The 19849-nt window shown below is 39.5% G+C and overlaps 1 protein-coding gene across 1 annotated transcript; it reads left to right on the forward strand.

The window, feature by feature from the left end:
* The first annotated feature begins 5080 nt into the window (after positions 1–5080).
* Positions 5081–18052, forward strand: LOC131245277 (protein ECERIFERUM 16). The gene is made up of 4 exons (XM_058244617.1): positions 5081–5624; positions 10128–10237; positions 10546–10650; positions 17266–18052. Exons 1-4 carry the CDS (start codon positions 5240–5242, stop codon positions 18019–18021), a joined length of 1356 nt encoding a protein of 451 aa, XP_058100600.1. The 5' UTR covers positions 5081–5239; the 3' UTR covers positions 18022–18052.
* The last annotated feature ends 1797 nt before the right edge of the window (positions 18053–19849 follow it).

Below are 19849 nucleotides of genomic sequence, written 5' to 3' on the forward strand. Positions count from 1 at the left end.
AGAAGCTACTTTAGCCAACCAACATGGTTATTTTTCAAGATTCCATCAGGTCGATGGTCGAAAATTCATTTCATTCACTTCGCAGTCAATTTCAATCCGTTCACGGTCAATTTCGTTCATTTCATTTACTTCGTGATCAATTCCATGCATTTCACAGTCATTCCCGATAATTCCGTGTTGATTCACGGTCATTTCCATGCATTTCACGGTCAATTCCCTTCACTTCACGGTCATTTCCATGCATTTCACAGTCAATTCGCTTCACTTCACGGTCATTTCTATGCATTTCATGGTCATTCCCGACGATTCCGTGTTGATTCACGGTCATTTCTAGGCATTTCATGGTCAATTCGCTTCACTTCATGGTCATTTCTATGCATTGCATGGTCATTCCCGGTTATTCCGTGTTGATTCACGGTCATTTCCACGCATTTCACGGCCAATTCCCTTCACTTCACAGTCATTTCCACGCATTTCACGGTCAATTCCCTTTACTTCACGATCATTTCTATGCATTTCATGGTCATTCCCGACGATTCCGTGTTGATTCACGGTCATTTCCATGCATTTCACGGTCAATTCCCTACACTTCACAGTTATTTCCACGCATTTCACGGTCAATTGTTGATTCACGGTCATTTTCATGCATTTCACGGTCAACTCCCTTCACTTCACGGTCATTTCCACGCATTTCACGGTCAATTCCCTTTACTTCACAATCATTTCTATGCATTTCATGGTCATTTCCGACGATTCCGTGTTGATTCACAGTCATTTCCACGCATTTCATGGTCAATTCCCTTCACTTCACGGTCATTTCCACGTATTTCACGGTCAATTCGCTTCACTTCACGGTCATTTCTATGCATTGCACGGTCATTCCCGGTTATTCCGTGTTGATTCACGGTCATTTCCATGCATTTCACAATCAATTCCCTTCATGTCACGGTCATTTCCACACATTTCATGGTCAATTCCCTTTACTTCACGGTCATTTCTATCCATTTCATGGTCATTCCCAATGATTCCGTGTTGATTCACGGTCATTTTCACGCATTTCACGGTCAATTTTCTTCACTTCATGGTCATTTCCATGCATTTCATGGTCAATTCCCTTCACTTCACGATCATTTCTATGCATTTCATGGTCATTCCCGACGATTCCGTGTTGATTCACAGTCATTTCCATGCATTTCACGGTCAATTCCCTTCACTTCACGGTCATTTCCACGCATTTCACAGTCAATCCGCTTCACATCACGGTCTTTCCATGCATTTCGCAGTCATTCCCTTACATACTTTCATTTACTTGGCCATTTCCAACATTTCACGATCAATTCGTTCACTTCACGGCCATTTCTATGATTTCATGGTTATTCGACGATTATTCATTTTCCACGCATTTCACTGGCCAATTCCCTTCACTTCACTTCCACGATTTCACTTCACTTCACATCACGGCCATTTCCATGCATTTCACGGCCATTCCTGGTGATTCCGTTCATGGCCATTTTCACGCATTTCACTTCCTTCACTTCACGGCCATTTCCACGCATTTCCATGCATTTCACGGTCATTCCCAGTGATTCCGTGTTGATTCACCCTCATTTCCACGCATTTCACGGTCAATTCCCTTTACTTCACGGTCATTTCCACGCATTTCACTGTCAATTCCCTTCACTTACCGTCATTTCCATGCATTTCACGATCATTCCCGGCGATTTCGTGTTGATTCACTGTCATTTCCACGCATTTCACGATCCATTTCCTTCACTTCACTGTCATTTCCACGCATTTCACGATCCATTTCCTTCACTTCATGGTCATTTCCACGCATATTATGGTTAATTCGCTTCACTTCACTGTCATTTCTATGCATTTCATGGTCATTCCCGCCGATTCCGTGTTGATTCACGGTCATTTTCACACATTTCACGGTCAATTCCCTTCACTTCACGGTCATTTCCACGCATTTCTCGGTCAATTCACTTCACATCATGGTCATTTCCATGCATTTCACGGTCATTTCCACGCATTTCACCGTCAATTCCCTTCACTTCACGGTCATTTCCACGCATTTCATGGTTAACTTGCTTCACGTCGGTCAATTCCTTCACTTTACGGTCATTTCCACACATTTCACGGTCAATTCGCTTCACTTCACGGTCAATTTCATGCATTTCATGGTCATTCTCGGCGATTCCGTGTTGATTCGCGATCATTTCCATGCATTTCACGGTCAATTCCCTTCACTTCACAGTCATTTGAAATGCATTTCACGATCATTCTCGGTGATTCCGTGTTCATTCATGGTCAATCCAACGCACTTCACGGTCAATTCACTTCACTTCATGGCCATTTCCATGTATTTCGCGATCGATTCACTTTAACTTCACCATCATTTTCATGCATTTCACGGTCATTCCCGGCGATTCCATGTTCATTCACAGTCAATTCAACGCACTTCACGGTCAATTCACTTCACTTCACGCCCATTTCCTCACATTTCGCGGTCAATTCACTTCACTTCATCATCATTTCCATGCATTTCACGGTCATTCCCGGCAATTCCGTGTTCATTCACGGTCAATTCGACGCACTTCACTATCAATTCACTTCACTTCACGGCCATTTCTTCGCATTTCGCGGTCAATTCACTTCACTTCACCGTCATTTCCATGCAATTCATGGTCAATTCCCGGCAATTCCGTGTTCATTCACGATCAATTCGACGCACTTCACGGACAATTCACTTCACTTAACAGCCATTTCCATGCATTTCACGGTCATTCCCGGCGATTCCGTGTTCATTCACGGTCAATTTAATGCACTTCACGGTCAATTCACTTCACTTCATGCCCATTTCCACACACCGAAGTGCGTGGAAATGGCCGTGAAGTGAAGTAAATTGACTGTGAAATGCATGAAAATGACCGTGAAGTGAAGTGAATTGACCGCGAAGTGCATGGAAATGGCTGTGAAGTGAAGTGAATTGACCGTGAAGTGTGTCGAATTGACTGTGAATGAACACGGAATTGCTGGGAATGACCGTGAAATGCATGGAAATGACGGTGAAGTGAAGTGAATTGACCGCAAAATGCGAGGAAATGGTCGTGAAGTGAAGTGAATTGACCGTGAAGTGCGTCGAATTGACCGTGAATGAACACGGAAATGCCGGAAATGACCGTGAAATGCATAGAAATGACGGTGAAGTGAAGTGAATTGACATCGAAATGTGAGGAAATGGCCGTGAAGTGAAGTGAATTGACCGTGAAATGCGTGGAAATGACCGTGAATCAACACGAAATCGGCGGGAATGACCGTGAAATGCATGGAATTGATCGCGAAGTAAATGAAATGAACGAAATTTACCGCGAACGGATTGAAATTGAACGCGAAGTGAATGAAATGGATTTTCAACCATTGACCTGATGAAATCTTGAAAAATAATCAGGTTGGTTGGCTAAAGTAGCTTCTCCTACCCAAAATCATATAGGGTACGTCAAGTAACTAATTTTAGTTTATAATATATTCTTGTTAAATGAATAAAGAAAAAAATGAAAAAAAGAGAGAAATTTTCTTTTATATGCTCATAGATATATGTTTATATAAATATATATTAGAGAAAATTGTAGGTAGAATAAAATTCTCCATGTAAAAAAATAAAATTAAAAAAAATTCATAGACTTGCACAGACTACAGTTATGGATATGGTTATAATCCGTAGCTGTCGGTAAAAATACCTTTAATACATATCGAATACTCTTTGATATGTATCGAAAATTGTAGGAAGTTTGAGGCAAACTCGCTGGACAGCTCTGTACCCTTTTCAATTAATTGAAAGACCTTCGATTCATATTGAAAGAGATATCGAAAGACTCTCGATACATATAAAAGGATATATGAAAATGCCATGGACTACGGGTATGGCTACGGTTATAATCCGTAGCTATAGAAAACCCCCTACCCTTCCTGGTTATTTATTTATTATTATTATTTTTTAAAAAAGATTTTTGCTATTATAATCCCCTCTGCTTTTTGTGGGTCCTATTATGAGGTATGTGTTATATCCAAACCGTCCATCTATTTGGCAAACTCATATTAAGGCTTGAGACGAAAAATAAGACAGATCTAGCTATCAACTGGACCACACCGTAAAAGGCTTCAGAGGATTGAACGTTTACCATTGAAACCTTTTTAGGGGTCACAGAAGTTTTGGATCATTATGAAATTTATTTTTCCTCTTCATCCAGGTCTTTGTGACCTTATGAATAGATGGGATGGAAAATAAATTTTATGGTGGGCCCTACAAAATTTTTAAAGGTGAAAATCAATTTTCCCGCTGCTCTTTGTGGTGTGGTCCAGTTGATCATTGGGTATGATTTTTTCTTTTTGATAATGCTCCGAAATGATCTCGAAATATGGATGAACGTTGTGGATATAATAAATACATAACTGTGGGGCCCATGTAACTTTGATATCTTTTGAACCGTTCGTACAACTCGGAGTTCGAGGAGCGTCAGCGCTCGTCTTCGAGCACCAGGCAAGCTGCTTCCGGAAAGAAAGCAGGGGCATTTTCGACCTGAGAAATGGGACCGTACAGCTGGGCTTCTTCTTTGGAGGTAAAAAGCAAGTGGGCTTAAAAAGGTTGTGGCCATATACTGGTCGTACAGTTGGAAATTTCTACGAGAAGAATTGATGCTCTGTCACGGTGCGATGGATGATACGCAGACACTAAGCACTTCAGAATAATACTAGGGAAATTAAACCGTCCAAATTATGACAACCAGAGCACACGTACCACGAACCAAAAATTAACTTTATTTTATCATCTAAGTAATGGATTTATGGCACTTAATGAACAGTTTAAATGAAAAAAAAATCCAACGGTCCTATCTTCACAAACAAGTGTCCACGAATCGTAGCCTAGGATTTTTCAACCAATCTGATACTGGGTACAGTGACATGCACAATCGAGGCGGTTTTATTTGAGTTAAGATGTGCCACGTTTGACAATTTCTGAGTGCCTGCGTATCAAGCGTCATACGCAGCGGAGTAATCATATTACTCCTCTTGACCGAATTTCAAAACAGGCGTCTTCTATCTTCTTCCTCCTTCCGATATCGCATTCCCTGAGAAATCTAGGGTTTTCGTTCATTGCCAATGGATTTAGGGTTCTACATCTTCAAATTCCCACATCCCTAGGGTTTTCCATTTCCAAATTCCTCCACCCAAATCCATGGATTCAAAAGCGTCTGCCAAATCCAAGAGAGCTCACTCTCTACGCGGCAACAACAAAAAGTCTCCTCACTCAAATCCAAACCCTGGAAACCTTCCCCAATCAGCTCCAAACTCTAACAAGAATCAAAGCAGAGAGAATAATCGTCGATCTCACGCGGCTCCTGCTCTCCCCTCTAATTGGGATCGGTACCACGAGGACGGAATCGATTCCAATACGGAAGATCCTTCCGTCGACGTCGACCACACCGGACGAGCCGACATCGTCGCGCCGAAAAGCAAAGGGGCTGATTTCGCAGAATTGATTTCTCAGGCTCAGACCGATGCACGGGCCCGTACTAACCCTAATCCGGAGAGTTTCGTCTCGTTCGATGATGTTTTGCCTGGTAAATGGCCTAGCCTTTTGTTATTTCTAAGCACTGAAAAAAAAAAGAGATTGGGCTAAAATGTAGGTTTGCTATGTACTTCAAAAGAATTCCCTTTACTGAAGTTGGTTATTTACGTTGATTGTGAGTTTAATGCTGCTGGTTTTGAAGCAGTGTATTTGTTGGAAATTTAGCATCTCTGATAGAGACGATAATTGGTAGTTTCAACTATCTCTTGTCATTGGATAAGTAGAAAAATGTTGTTGTTGTTATGTTAGAATCCAATTATTCTCGTTGAATACTTTCTTGACTTAATATATAGACAACCTGATTGAAGGGTGGACGCCTGATGCACATCACGGTGGGGCCCACAGAGCTCATCCTCATGTGCGACATCCAATCTGTCGAATAGGTTGCCCCAATCAGTGGGTTTTTTTTTTTTTTTGCAAAAATCAGCCACATCCACTCGCCAAGTTTTCTGCAAAGTTGTCTTTCAACTGTTCAAGCCATCTTAAGAGGGAGGAAGAGAGATTTGCGTGCAAAGTTATCTTTCAACCATTTGAGCCATTGTAAGAGGGAGGAATAAAATAGAGGCAACGGTCAAGGGCCGTTTGGTTAAAAGAAGGCGATGAGCATACTTAGTTCTTTCATAATATAGCAAGTGCAAGAGCAAGGAATAATAGAATATGTAGTTTGGTGGTGGATGGAAAGAAGGTAGAAGAGTAGGAACAGATATGCACATCTATAACACAATTTTACTCTAGACTGTTTGCAAGGGAGACATGGAAAAGGCCCAAATTGGACAACCTGCCGTTTAAGCAAATATCAAATGAGGAAGCAAAGAACCTAAAGAACCTTGAAAAAGTGACAACCAAGGAATAAATCAAACCAGCAATTGACTCCTTTGGGGAGGGATAAGGCTCTGGGTCCAGACAGGTACTCAATGGGCTTTTACTAGGTTTTTTGGAATGTTGCGAAGGGCTATGTCGTGGACTTTGTCAAAGAGTTCTTTTGAGAGAGGCAAGCTATCTATAGAAATGGGAGCCTCTTTTGTTGCCCTTGTTATGAAGAAGGAAATAGCGGATACATTAAAATATTTCAGGCTGATTAGTCTTTTAGGGAGCTTCTATAAGATGCGAAGATCCTTGCGTCCAGGTTCAACGCGGTTCTGGCAAATGTTATATCAGAAAATCAAGGGGCTTTCGTGGCAGGTAGGCAGATTTTAGGTAGTGCACTCATGGCTCATGAATATATCGATTCAAGGTATAAGGAAAGTAGTATAGGTGTCGTATGTAAATTAGATATTGAAATGGCATACAATCATGCAGATAGGGAGTTTCTTGATATATGTTGGAAAGAGTGGGTTGTGGTTTGAAGTGGAGAGATTGGATTCGAGAGTGCATTTGCTTGACAACGTTTTCGGTTTTGGTTGATTGATCGCTGAAGGGTTTTTCAAGGCTACAAGAGCCTTAAAGCAAGGGTATCCTCTATCTCTATTTTTGTTTGTGTTGATAGCAGAGGTTTTAAGCAAGATATTAGACAGGGCAGGAAGCGGATCTAATCAGTGGATTTAAGGTAGATAGATTAGAGATGGAGTTCGGATTTCCCATCTTCAATGTGCAAATGGTACCATCTTGTCATGTGATGCAGAATCATCAATGGTGGATAGCCTAGAAGATACTAAGATATTACTAGGTGGTTCGGGACTGAAAGTTAATATGAATAAGTGTAACGTGCTAGGGGTGGGATTATTAAAAGATGAAGTGCAAAGCTTAGTGGATATATTTGAATGTGAAGCTAGAACAGTTCTTTCTACATACCTTGGTCCCCATTATGTGTGCTGTGTGGGGAAGCCAACAAAGCACATTTTTTTTTTTTTTGGGTAAAGATAACATTACTAGGGATTGTGCCCTAGTTCACTCACACACACTACATTGTCTCTACCGGCTTATCTAACGTGCCGGATATAATTATCTTCTTGGATGTTACATTGTTTGTTTAAACATATAATTATCTTCTTGGATGTTAAAGTGTTTGTTTAAACACATAATTTAACGGTCAAATGCAGTTGTAATAGGCGACATGCAAAGGAATTTGTAGTCATTACAATTTTACATTGGATTGCAGTGGAAATCTTGTATCCAAACACGGGCATTAGTGTACATTTCCTATTAACTTGACATTTTAGTAATGTAAAAGTATCATCATTATGATTTTACCATTTCTATCTAAACACGGGAATTATCGGTCAAATTACCTATTTTGCATGAGATGAGTATCGTGATTTGTACTTCTAAAATACATTACAGCCATAATTCGCAATCCAAACAAGCCCTAAATCAATTTTGGCAAGACCAGAAAAGTTAAGACGAGACTTCTTATGGAGAGGGGCAGAGGTTAGGCAAAAGTTTCATTTCCTGAAGTGGGAAGACGTGTGTAAGCTTATTGCTAAAAGGGGACTGGGTATAAGGGTTTTAGAGTCAAGGAATTTAGCATTGTTAGGAAAATGGAGGGTGAAGATTTGACAATGAAGAAGAGAGAATGTGGAAGAGATGTTGTGGCTGATTACGGGGTATAGCGGGGGGATGGGAGGTGAGAAATTCATCAAGTTATAGAGCTTTAGGAATATGGAAAGCTATCATCTCGTTGGCTTCCATGTTTAAGGGGTAGCCTTTTCACTTGGGGATGGGAACTGGATCTGATTTTGGGAAGATATTTAGTGTGGGGAAAGGCCCGTTGCATGTTGAATTCCCAAGGCTTGCTTTTTTGGCTCTAGATAGGAAGGTGATAGTGGCATGTTGTTGTTTCAAGAGTGGAGAGATCAGAATATGGTGTCCTCGCTGTGGGAATTTATTGGAGGGGGAAAATAGAAGACTTCACCAAGTTGTTTGACGGGCTTAAGAATTATCACCCAAGCTCAAGAAAAAAGGACATGATGGTCTGGAAGGGCCATAATTCAGGATGTTTCTCTGTACAATCATTCTATATGTTACTGCAGAAGCCATTGCTTGCGATAGGATTGCAGTACTCATTTATTTTGTCACTATGAGACCCCTCCCAAGGTGACGGCTTTTATGTGGTTGGTGGGAAGGAAGATGATTCTTGCTAAAAATAATCCTTAAAAGAGATCTATGATCATTCCCAGCATGTGTGTGATGTGCAAGAGTAATGTTGAGACGATAGTCGATCTATTGGTTCATTGCCTGCTTCTTGGAATAGGTGTGGGATAAGTTCTTAGCTATTCTCAACATACATTGGATGATGGATCAGGTGAGGAAGGGTGAGCAGTGTGGTGTCTTCTTTTGTTGGCGGTGTTTTGGAATATTTGGGGGGGAGTGGAATAGATGATGTTTCCAAGTAAGGAAGGTTCAATGGAGGAAATTGTATGGTAGATAAAGGAGTTGTTGGAACGGGTGTCAGGCTTGCAGGGAGTTGATGTTTGCAAGTTTGGGTCCATGTTGTTGATGCAATATTAGTGATGCATATTTATGCCTTGGCTATTGGCTCGATATTTAATTAATAAAGGAACAGTTATCTCTAAAAAGAAAAAGAAAAAGAAAAAAACATTCTGATACTCTCATGTCATTCCTCAGATTCTTGGTTTGGAAGGCCCATTTATTCAGTTTGCATCAGAAGGGAAAAAGAAGACTTTTGAGGTGCTTGGGAATTTAGATTTTACTTCTTATGATAGCAATAACTTCACTATTGTTCGATTTTTTGTCTGTGCATTGTCTTTCCATTATGAGGTTTAGTTCCTTACAGAGCACATGCTTTCTTAGTGATGTCAACTCATGTAAGTAGGTGACATAGGCTAAATCTGTAGCTTTCCCACACCATTATCTCTTCTACAGTGATGAAATGCCTTGTCCTTTTGTTATGAGCATGACTTCAATTTGCATGGTGTGCACCGAGAATTGGCGCAGAATAGCTTCCCCCATTAACAGACAGTCGGTACACCCTCCGTGTGGAGTACTGTGCACTGAGAGTTGGTGCAGACGTTAGCTCCCCCCAATTAAAAGACGGTGCACCCTCTGTGAGTAGTGGAGAGTGGGAGGGAGGGAGGGAGGGATATGGTATTCTAAACCATAAGTTAGGATTCCCCTCAGTTACACCCTCCCCTCCCCACGGCACATTATTTGGACTGCACATCCATTTATGTTCAGGCCGCCTGATCAATCATGATCTACTTGTATGGGATTTGAGTGTCATGGACTGTTTCTTTTGGTTATTTATCAAAGTGTTAGAGACTGCTATAATGCTACACTTGCAGACAAGAAGTGCAGTGTGGTAACTTTGATCATACCATGCTTTCACATTTGAGATTTTATGTTATTCTCAATCTGTTATTGCATCCTTATTGCACATCTTCTCTGATGATGTTTGTAATATAGATGTCACTTTGGTATGTAAAGTCGATTCAATTAGAAGCGCAGACTAAGTTTATAAATATATGATTCCCCAAATTTTTATGGTGCCCTACCCCACAAGATTGACTTTGTTTTTTAATTTTTACTTTTATAATAGACCTAAATCAGGGAGTAAGCGCTATGCTTTCTGTCAGGGGAAAGTGCCTTTTGTCATGGTGTGGAGATGATAATTTCATTGTGGATGACAATGCAACATCAAGTTATGAGGTAACTGTTTCTTTCTTTCTCTGTTTTCTTATATTCATTGTTTGGACATAGTAGCTGACTTGGTTTTATTCCTCCGTATTTAGGCACCATCTACAGGTGAACTATAATCATGTTTTGAATCGTTATATTTCTTTTATTTTTCTTTCTATAATTTTTATTTTATTATAGTTTTACAAATCAAACTGGTTCTTGGAATCATTTTCAAGAGGAATTCACAGATCGAGTAGTATTCTGACTCTCTGTTTCACAATGTAACTATTGGTCAATGTCTGATTTTGTCAATTGTGTAACTTGTATGGTCTTTGCAGGCATCATTTCTCTCCATGGATCTGCATGCTCTTGCTGCACAACTTGAGAAAATAGATGTTTCAGAAAGGCTATTTATTGAAGTAGATCTATTACCTGCAGAGCTGGTATGTATTAGTTCCGATTTCAATTGTGTCGTCAGCCTTTCTTGCCTGTTACTTGTATATTGCAGGTGATTGGTGATCCCTGCATTTTGTTTTTGCCTTTTGTTAAAAATAATCAGTGGTTAATGAGACTGTAACCATGGCATCCCCTGGATAAGAAAACTTGAAATGGACTATCCTGGAAGGCTACTTGAAATGGGCTATCCTGGAAGGCTACTTCACAGAGAGTGCTTTGGTGTGACTGAGCATTATTTACTCAAAATGCTCATGTCCTCTGGGATGATGGCTCTGCCAAAAACAATCCCATCCACCAACTGTTGGTTACACCCTTGCCCATGCAATTCATGCTGTGCTTTCTTAAAATTGCAGAATTCTGTTATTTTACCTTATCCAAGTCCTTGATGAATCTTTCCAAAAAAAAAAAAAGGTTATTGTTGAAGATTCTGTTGTTATAGATAACAATGCAATCTTTATTGAAAGAGAAAAGAAAAGTGAAAGAAAGAAAAATTAGAAGTTACAATGAAGAAAAATTATTGAGTACAAATTTCTTCTTGGAATAACACTGCAAGTGTATAATTTGCTTGACACAACCCTGATTGCCCGCAACCATGATATACTTTGGCAGTTGGGCACCTTCTATCAGTATGCTGCTTCTTGGTATATGCTATTAGTTGATTTCGGCTTTCTATATGATGGATCTCTTGTTGTACTTATGTATTCCTTTGTGTGTGTGTGTGTGTGTGTGTGTGTGTGTGTGTGTGTGTGTGTGTATTCCTTTGTGTGTGTGTATTCACATGATTATCTTTATCTGTGACAAAGTCTCACAACCAATGTCAAGTGCCACTCCACTATGGCAAGGCCTGCTATCTCCCCTAATTAAGCATCACAGTTATGCAATTAACTCCCGTATGTTCACGACGAAGTGTCGGACCTTGCAGTTCAGTACCACTTGAGTAGGTCAAGGCCCATCTCATGTACATGACTAAGTAATGCACACGGTTATATGTTGATTGGCAATAAAAGAGATTTTATTAAGAGACCTGAAGGTCCAAAAAGCAAAAAAGGATACAAAAGGTGATCAAAAGATGGAGGTGACCTCCCTTCTGCAAGGGTTTTGGTTATGTGAAGGATTGGTCTCTTAGCCTTAATCTCTGTGATAACTCTGTCGTCACCTCTCTTTTGGGCTAGTTTCTGCTTCTGGCTCTGGCTTCTTTGGGTGTTCCCCCTGTCTTGAGTTGTATTTAGCTGTTGTATATTCCTATGTTTAGAGTTGTAATAGTTGTTTGATAGGTTTCTGTTTCTTTTGTCTTTTTTCTTAAAATTTAATGATTCTGCTTTTGTTTGGTTTTGATTTTGGGGTTACTTTGGCTCCCTTATTATTAATATATTCAATCTTCCAAAAAAAAAAAAAAAAAAAAGGAAAAAAAAGAAGAGAGATGGAGGTGACCCCTAGAACAACTTGGGAATTGATGCCAACAGATTCCGCCCAAGAGTAATTTGAAGTCGATTGACTGATTCTGCATCCCTCAGTCATGGACAACATCCATTAACAATAATCATATTGCTACTACGGAGCCTGTCCACAGTAAGGATGTGTGCATAATATGCAAGCCAAGCAAAAGCCACCACTTTTTGGGGACCTTTTGATTTCCATAACCATCTCATCTGGCTCCCTTTTTGAAAGTCCTTCACGAAGCCTGTCTCAGGCATACTTAGTCTGCCCCTCTCTAAGGTGGGGCTGTGGCGAAAGGCATCTCTCCCTTTTCAGAGATTGGGGAGCATTCAGTCATTGGCCTGGTCCTCTTTAATGGGAGTAGTATTCTACCATTGAGGAGCTAGTTTATACAATGGATGTTGCCCTATTTTCTCATGAGGATCTTCGAAGAGTATTCCTTATTCAAGGATCTGATTATTGCTGTCTCAAGTGGAAATTCAGTTGGAATGATCTCCTGGTATTTGGCTGATGGTGGGTTTGGAATCACTTACCTGAAGCTTTTAGGTTCTACGATTCTTGGGAAAGCTGTGATCTCATTGTTTGTCTTTGCTCTCTCATTAAATGCTAATCTAAAAGTAGCACCATGACCATGAACATCGACATGTCAGTTCTTTATTTTTCACTTTTTTAGGTCTTCACTCAAGGGCGAAATTTCTTTAACTCTGCTATGTGCATAACATTGCTGGTGGCTCCCACTTTAGAAAGCATTTATACTCCGGGACTCAGGCACCCAGAGTCTCAGATGTCAGAACTGCTTATTGTGTGCTTCAGATTGATCCCTTTGCTTTTGCACCTGACCACTTCGAGTAAAAGAGATTCATCTTGTGTACCCACTTGCTCATAGGTGTTGATGTAAGGGCAAGTTGCCAATCAATGTCATTTGAATGCTTAGTGGCAGTGCATGTACCAAGCTTGGAAAGGCTGCCAACTATTGTTTTCTATGTGTGAACAGAATCTCTGTTGTATAGTGGCGTTGCTTCTCTCTATTATACCCAAGCCCAATGTGGATATTTAGAGCTCGTTTGGGAGCTTTGTATTTGGAATGCATTGGAATCCAAATCACAATTACAGTGGGATCAAGGTGATTCCGAATCCTTAGCAGTGTTTGGCTACTTGTAATTGGAATATCCTGGAATCCAAAAATTGTGTTTGGATGCTTGTAATTGGAATGCATTGGAATTCTCTAGTATATTCACATGTACCTGAATTTAATTAACTAAATCAGCTTTAATATCCCAAATTTGTGTACATTTGTGATATTGGATAGATTGATTGATTGTGATGAGCCCATTGAAATATATACTTTCGCCAAAAATGACGAAATTCCAAGCCTCAGGTGGGCCACAAATGCAAGGATAACAAATGAGTGACTCACTGATTTTTTTAACCATCTATTTAGATGGCCAACATTTAGACTGTTTGGATTATTCTATTGACGTGATTTGGCGTTGAAGCTAATAATTTACTGTTTTAGGGGTATCCAGGGTGTCCCGTATCCATTATGATACGGCCGTATCGGCCGATACATATAGGTAACGGCAGTGGCCGTTACGCGATACGAGGCCGTAACGGGGCACCCCCCCGATTCTGTGGCCGTAACGGCCGTTATGCCCCGTAACGGCCGTTACTGCCCCATAACGGTAAAAAAACGGTCTTTTTTTTTTTTTTTTTTTTTTTTTTGCTTTAAAAGTCTGTTTTTTCACTTTTTTTGAAACTTCTTTATTCCAAATTCACCCTAAATCATTTTATTGTTATTTTCGACCACTCTTAGCTTGATATTATAGATAAAATAATTTATATTAAGGATTTTCTTGATTCGAAGCTTTGTGGGCCATTTTCCAGAAATTCCTCAAAAATAGGTATTTACATATATATATATATATATATATATATATATATATATATATATATATATATATATATATATTTACATATATATATTTTCAATGTTTTGCTGTTTGACTGGTAGAATATGATGTGTTAATCATAATAGAAGATATTAATGTCTATTTTACATATTGTTGTTGTCATTTTATATTTTTTTATAATTTTTTTCTATTTACGCACTATTTTTGGCTTTTTTTTTTAATTCGAAAAATCATTTTTTATTAAATGTTTTGCTGTTTAAATGGTAGAATATGATGTGTTAATCATAGAAGAACATGTTAATGTCCATTTTACAGATTGTTGTTGTCATTTTATATTTTTTTTTATAATTTTTTTCTATTTACACACTATTTTCGGCCCTTTTTTTTTAAAAAATTCGAAAAATCATTTTTTATTCAATGTTTTTCTGTTTTAATGGTAGAATATGATGTGTTAATCATAGTAGAAGATATTAATGTGCATTTTACAGATCATTGTTCTCATTTTATATTTTTTTATAATTTTTTTCTATTTACACACTATTTTTGACTTTTTTTTTTTTAAAATTCGAAAAATCATTTTTTATTGAATGTTTTGTTGTTTTAATGGTAGAATATGATGTGTTAATCATAATAAAACATGTTAATGCCCATTTTACAGATTGTTGTTGTCATTTTATATTTTTTTTAATAATTTTTTTCTATTTACGCACTATTTTCGGCCATTTTTTTTTTTAAATTCGAATATATTACACATGTAAGATATTTTCATATTACATTCATTCTAATATATCTATCATTGATAGTAGATAGTTAGAAAATTAAATATATAAGTTTTGCAGTCAAATCCAGGTTGTCTGGTTCATAAATTCATTAGACAATCCGATACAACTTCTCAGCAAAGAGTGGACCATTACACCACCATAAACATGTTCCAATTTATAAATGAATGTATATTTGGAATGCTTAGAATATTCCGGATTTAATCCATATTTTTTCATTTTTTTTGGCAAAATAAAAAACAAAAATTGCACCGTTATGGGCCGTTATGCCCCCGTATCACCGTTACACCCCCGTATACGTATCAGTATCGGAGGGCACCATTATGCCAACCGATACCGATACGGGATACCTTGGGGGTATCATTAGCGTGCCCCGTGTACAATGGCTTAGTAGTCTAGTGACACCTTTGTTAAATGTGTCTCTCTTGTCTTTAAAAATGGGGCAAAAAAAAAAGAAAAGGAAAGAGGCATTTAACTCCAATTACACCTGAATAACAAAAAAAATGTGAGCTTTCAAAACACCACAAAACTGTCTATTTCAAATACCTCCAAATCTGTTTACCTCCAAAAACAAAGTGTCAAACTCTAAAAGTAGCCATAAGGAATCCATTTACCCCCAAATACATCGAAAACAGGGCTGCCAAACAATCTGTTACCATGTCAAGGATTGAGAATGACAGATCCTCCAAATTCTCTGGCCATGGGTGCGGCAAGGATTGGGTACAGCTCATAAGTATAACCATGTTTAAATAATAGCAATTTCACAAGTTGGCTTTGTAGTATATTCACTATAATGCTTAATAACTAGAATGTCTGGAATCTAGTGTTCCAAAACCCCATTGATCCGGATTCCCAAATCCTGGGGAATGGGACCCCTTAATTTTTATCTGATTATCTGGATTGGGTGCTTTGCTTTCTGGAAATCATCCTCGCACAATTGGATCTGGTTTAAGGCTTGAGAAGCATAAGATGGAGATGTGGTGTCTCAGCTTGCCATGCTAATGTATTCTTCCTGGGCAAGGCATTCCATAATGCTATTGGTGGCTATGATGGCCACTGGTGTTACTGTTACAGGATGGGCCATGACGGCCGTTACGGCTTCTTCTTCTTCTTCTTCTTCTTTTTTTTTTGGGGAAAAAACCTATTTCGGCCCTATAACAGACCATTATGGGCCAATTTTTCTGTTATGGATGTTGGGTAACCCTTGTAGAATACTTTGTTGCTGGGGCAGCAGAGATACCTGTACGCTACAAACCATAGTAACATGAGTTACAATATTTCCACTTGATTAACATATTGCATGCATTTATGATCATGTAATGGGGCAATCTGGGCTGGGTCTGATCTGTCTAGGGCAAATCTTAGCTCTTGTGACCATGGTTCTGAGGCTAGAGTTTGGATTTTTAAATTCGCGGTTCTGGGGTTTTGTTGTTCTATCTTTTCCCAATTCTGATTGTCAGTTGCTTGGTTACACTTTGATTGAACATCAAAAGCCATAATAGATACATTTTTCTTATTTGGTACAGGTGCATGTTAATTTCTCTAGTCCTATTTTGTATGCACATGCACGCACAATTTTTTGCAGCGGCTCAATTTTATTCCTGGTCTGGGATGTGCGAGTCCCGATGCACATAAAAAAAGACAGCATGAACATGTCATACATGTTTGTTTTGCCCATTCACATTTTAGTATGCAATTGGTCAACAGTGCTTCCCCCAAGCATAGACCGTTTAGTACTTGATTCACAATCCTGTCGTGAACAAGTTACCCTATCCCCAAGTGCAAATACCGAATATTGTGCACTAAACCTACTAGGATGCAAGAATGGAAGGATGTGTTGTATTGCTTTAGAGCTCCAAAACTTTTGAACTTCTTGTGGATAGGATGCAAATGAGGCATCCTCCTTAATAGAGGACTATGAACATTCTAGGTTCTCTACATAAATGGCTAGGATGATGCCATGTGGTAATCATTCGACGGCTGAGAACATTTCAGGAACTTTCTAGAATACTCTACAGTACTCCCCATACAAGACTCCACTAGAAAACTCTAGAGCATTCTAAAGATCTCTATGCTATCAGACTCATACACAACTCTACTATTCTCTAGAATTCTCTACATACATACTATTTACACAAACCTTTAGTGTACAAAATGAGCATTGCACAAATAGCTAATCTCTTGATTTAACCCCCCCTGAATGATCAGTCCGTTGGAAACTGCTACTTTGATTGTTAGTATGTCAAGAGTATGCAAGCTTTCACAGTTAGCCATTGTAAATTGCATATTGACAAGGATCACTCCACTACAAAACATTAGTTTTATTTCTATTTTCTATGTCAATTTTCTGATTATTGTGCTATGTTTTACATGCATTTTATATATTCATCTAGGGAAAAGAAAAATGTCCAATGTATAATTCCTAACTACGCATCATCTTTCGTCTTTTTTTTTTTTTTCTCCTCTCCATTGGCAGCATGTTGATGTATCGAAAGAAAGCAGCAGTCAGGGATATGGTGTAGCTACGTTAGGTGCTAATGCAGGATGCTCTGATGATGAAAAGACTCTGAATTATAGGGATGAGGTAATGCCTTCTACAGATGCCAGTATTGCTAGTTCACAAGCTGTTGGAGGTCATGACACCATACAGAGAGCCAACAAAAGTGCATCATTTCTGACCACCTCTGAGGAAGGGGCCAAACCAGATCCCTTAAATCAGAGAGGATTTGTGGAGTCTACACCACAGTTCAATCTTTATTCTGCAGCAGACTCGAAGGAGAAAACCTCAAGATTTCAGGCAGCAGCAGCTGAAGCGGAGCTCGATATGCTCCTCAATTCTTTTGGTGAAACGACACCGCTCGACTCAATTAGCATAGATGAGAAGAAGCCTAACAAGGCAGAAGCAGCTGTGGTGGAGCTCGATATGTTTCTCAATTCTTTTAGTGAAACAATGCCACTCGACTCAGTTAGCATAGACAAGAAGAAGCCTGGTAATGATTTCCCTGCTGTGGAATGTGAAGAACCTGATGCCTCCAGACATGTATCAATGGCTGTTTCTCTCGATGATGCGATCGATGACTTGCTTGGGGAAACGTCCATCACAGGTAACCAAAAGAATGGACCATTACTGGGACAAGAAAGAGGAGCCCCGGTTAATCTCCCTTCTCATTCTTCATCAAATTCTGTTTCAAAGGCCTTGGATGATTTTGATTCATGGTTGGATACACTTTGAATGAATCTGTATGTACTTGTAATTTGGCCAATTTTCTTTGACTACCCCCACAAATGAGGATAGACACAATACTGGGCCGGAACTGGGAGTGATTTAGTTTGGTCTGGCAATTGGCATGCCATACAGGTGAGGCCCGCCTTTACAACGAGCTGGAGAACTTTAGACTGTTCATCTGATCGGTCCTCAAATCAGTCCTGCAAATGGATGCTCAACTTAAAATAATACTGATAGTCCAAATGCAATGGGAAGAGGCTCATTCATCAGGTGTCTGGAATTGTTCGATGGATGTAATTATCAGTCCATCAGTCATCCACGATATGGTCCCTCAGAAAATTTGGGTCCTCGAAAGGTGGGCCCCACCAAACAGAGTTCTGCTCCGAATGATGTTTCCAACACAAGATTAGTGTTCCAATATGAGGGCTGCAGAAAGGGGCATATCAAGAAGAGCCGGTTCATATCATATGCTCACAGCTACTGTAAACATGGAAATTAAAATTTTCCTGGTCCCCACTTTGTGGTAGATAGCCCATCATATTAGGTGATTGATCTTAACCCCCCATCAGTGTGCATTTATTTAATCGATCTGAACAGCGAAAACCATCCCGGTCCCCACATTAGGTTGGATATACTCCGTCATATTGAGTGATCCATCCTAACCTCTGATATATATTTATTTATTTAATGCATATGAACAGTCCCTATCATTTTGGCAATTCTGTGGCCTGCAATCAGGTGATTGTCATTATCCCATCAGCGAATTTGTAATTAGGATTTCTATTTAAAACCACCTTTTGTTATTATTATATATATTTCTATTATTCAAATAGAATGAAAGGTGAGACTTTTAGGATCTAATCCAGGTTCATGCCTTCCATGTGGGATTGATTGTCCATGCTAGAGGGCACTTTCCTTCGTATAATTGTAACTGGAGGGCATGTTGGCCCCACTAAAATTGGGATAACGTTTAAATCCCGATTTGCACCTACCCGAGTGAACGTTGTAAAATGGCCGTTGCAACTAGTCCTCGACCATTTTTGAACCCTGAGGAGCTTCGGTGAGGAGCTCGCCACCCACCTTGGTGAAATGACGTGCTGAGATTTGACTGTTGGGGCCATGTGGTGTTAGAGATGGCCCCCACCTTCAAAAAAAAAGGGTTTTCTGGATGAATACATAGTCAGCCTATCTCTGATAGCACACAAATCTCGCTACACACCGCCCAATTGCCGTCCCCTATCAAGCCACAAGATATGCCAGCATGTCAGACAAGTACAATGCCCAAACTATAAGACAGGTCAGTCAGACGGTGAAGATAATCTCATACAAGAATCAGGTTTGTCTCCTCATCAGGTGGGCCACGTGTTAAGTAAAGAATCAGGTCTGTCTACTCATCAGTGAAGCTTTTTTCTCACTCGCACATTTTGTTCCATAAACTATGTTCTTGGTTCAGGTCTCACGGCATCTGTATGGTGTGACCCACTGATGGATGGATTGTATCTATTAGTTATATGCCATGCTGGCACATGCGATGGTGTGAGCATGAGTTACCTTGGACACACAGCGTGTGCGTAGCAGAGCTCTGGTTTTTTTTTAACTATCATCTCTTTTGGTATTTTCTGGTGGGCTGGACCCGTCGTGAAGTGGAGTTTCGGTCATCATAACCAGTTTCTTAAGGGCATGATCTATTAACAACTGGGGCCCATTTTGTGCAATCAGACCATTGAGATGATACAGTCCACCGTGTATGTAGTGTGCCCCTAAATTTTTTGTGATCCAGTGAATAGGCCCACCGATGCAAGGGCTAGAATCGTTTCATTTGGGAAGGTTGATA

Source organism: Magnolia sinica, chromosome 5 (genome assembly GCF_029962835.1).
Source record: "Magnolia sinica isolate HGM2019 chromosome 5, MsV1, whole genome shotgun sequence".
Classification (NCBI taxonomy): domain Eukaryota; kingdom Viridiplantae; phylum Streptophyta; class Magnoliopsida; order Magnoliales; family Magnoliaceae; genus Magnolia; species Magnolia sinica.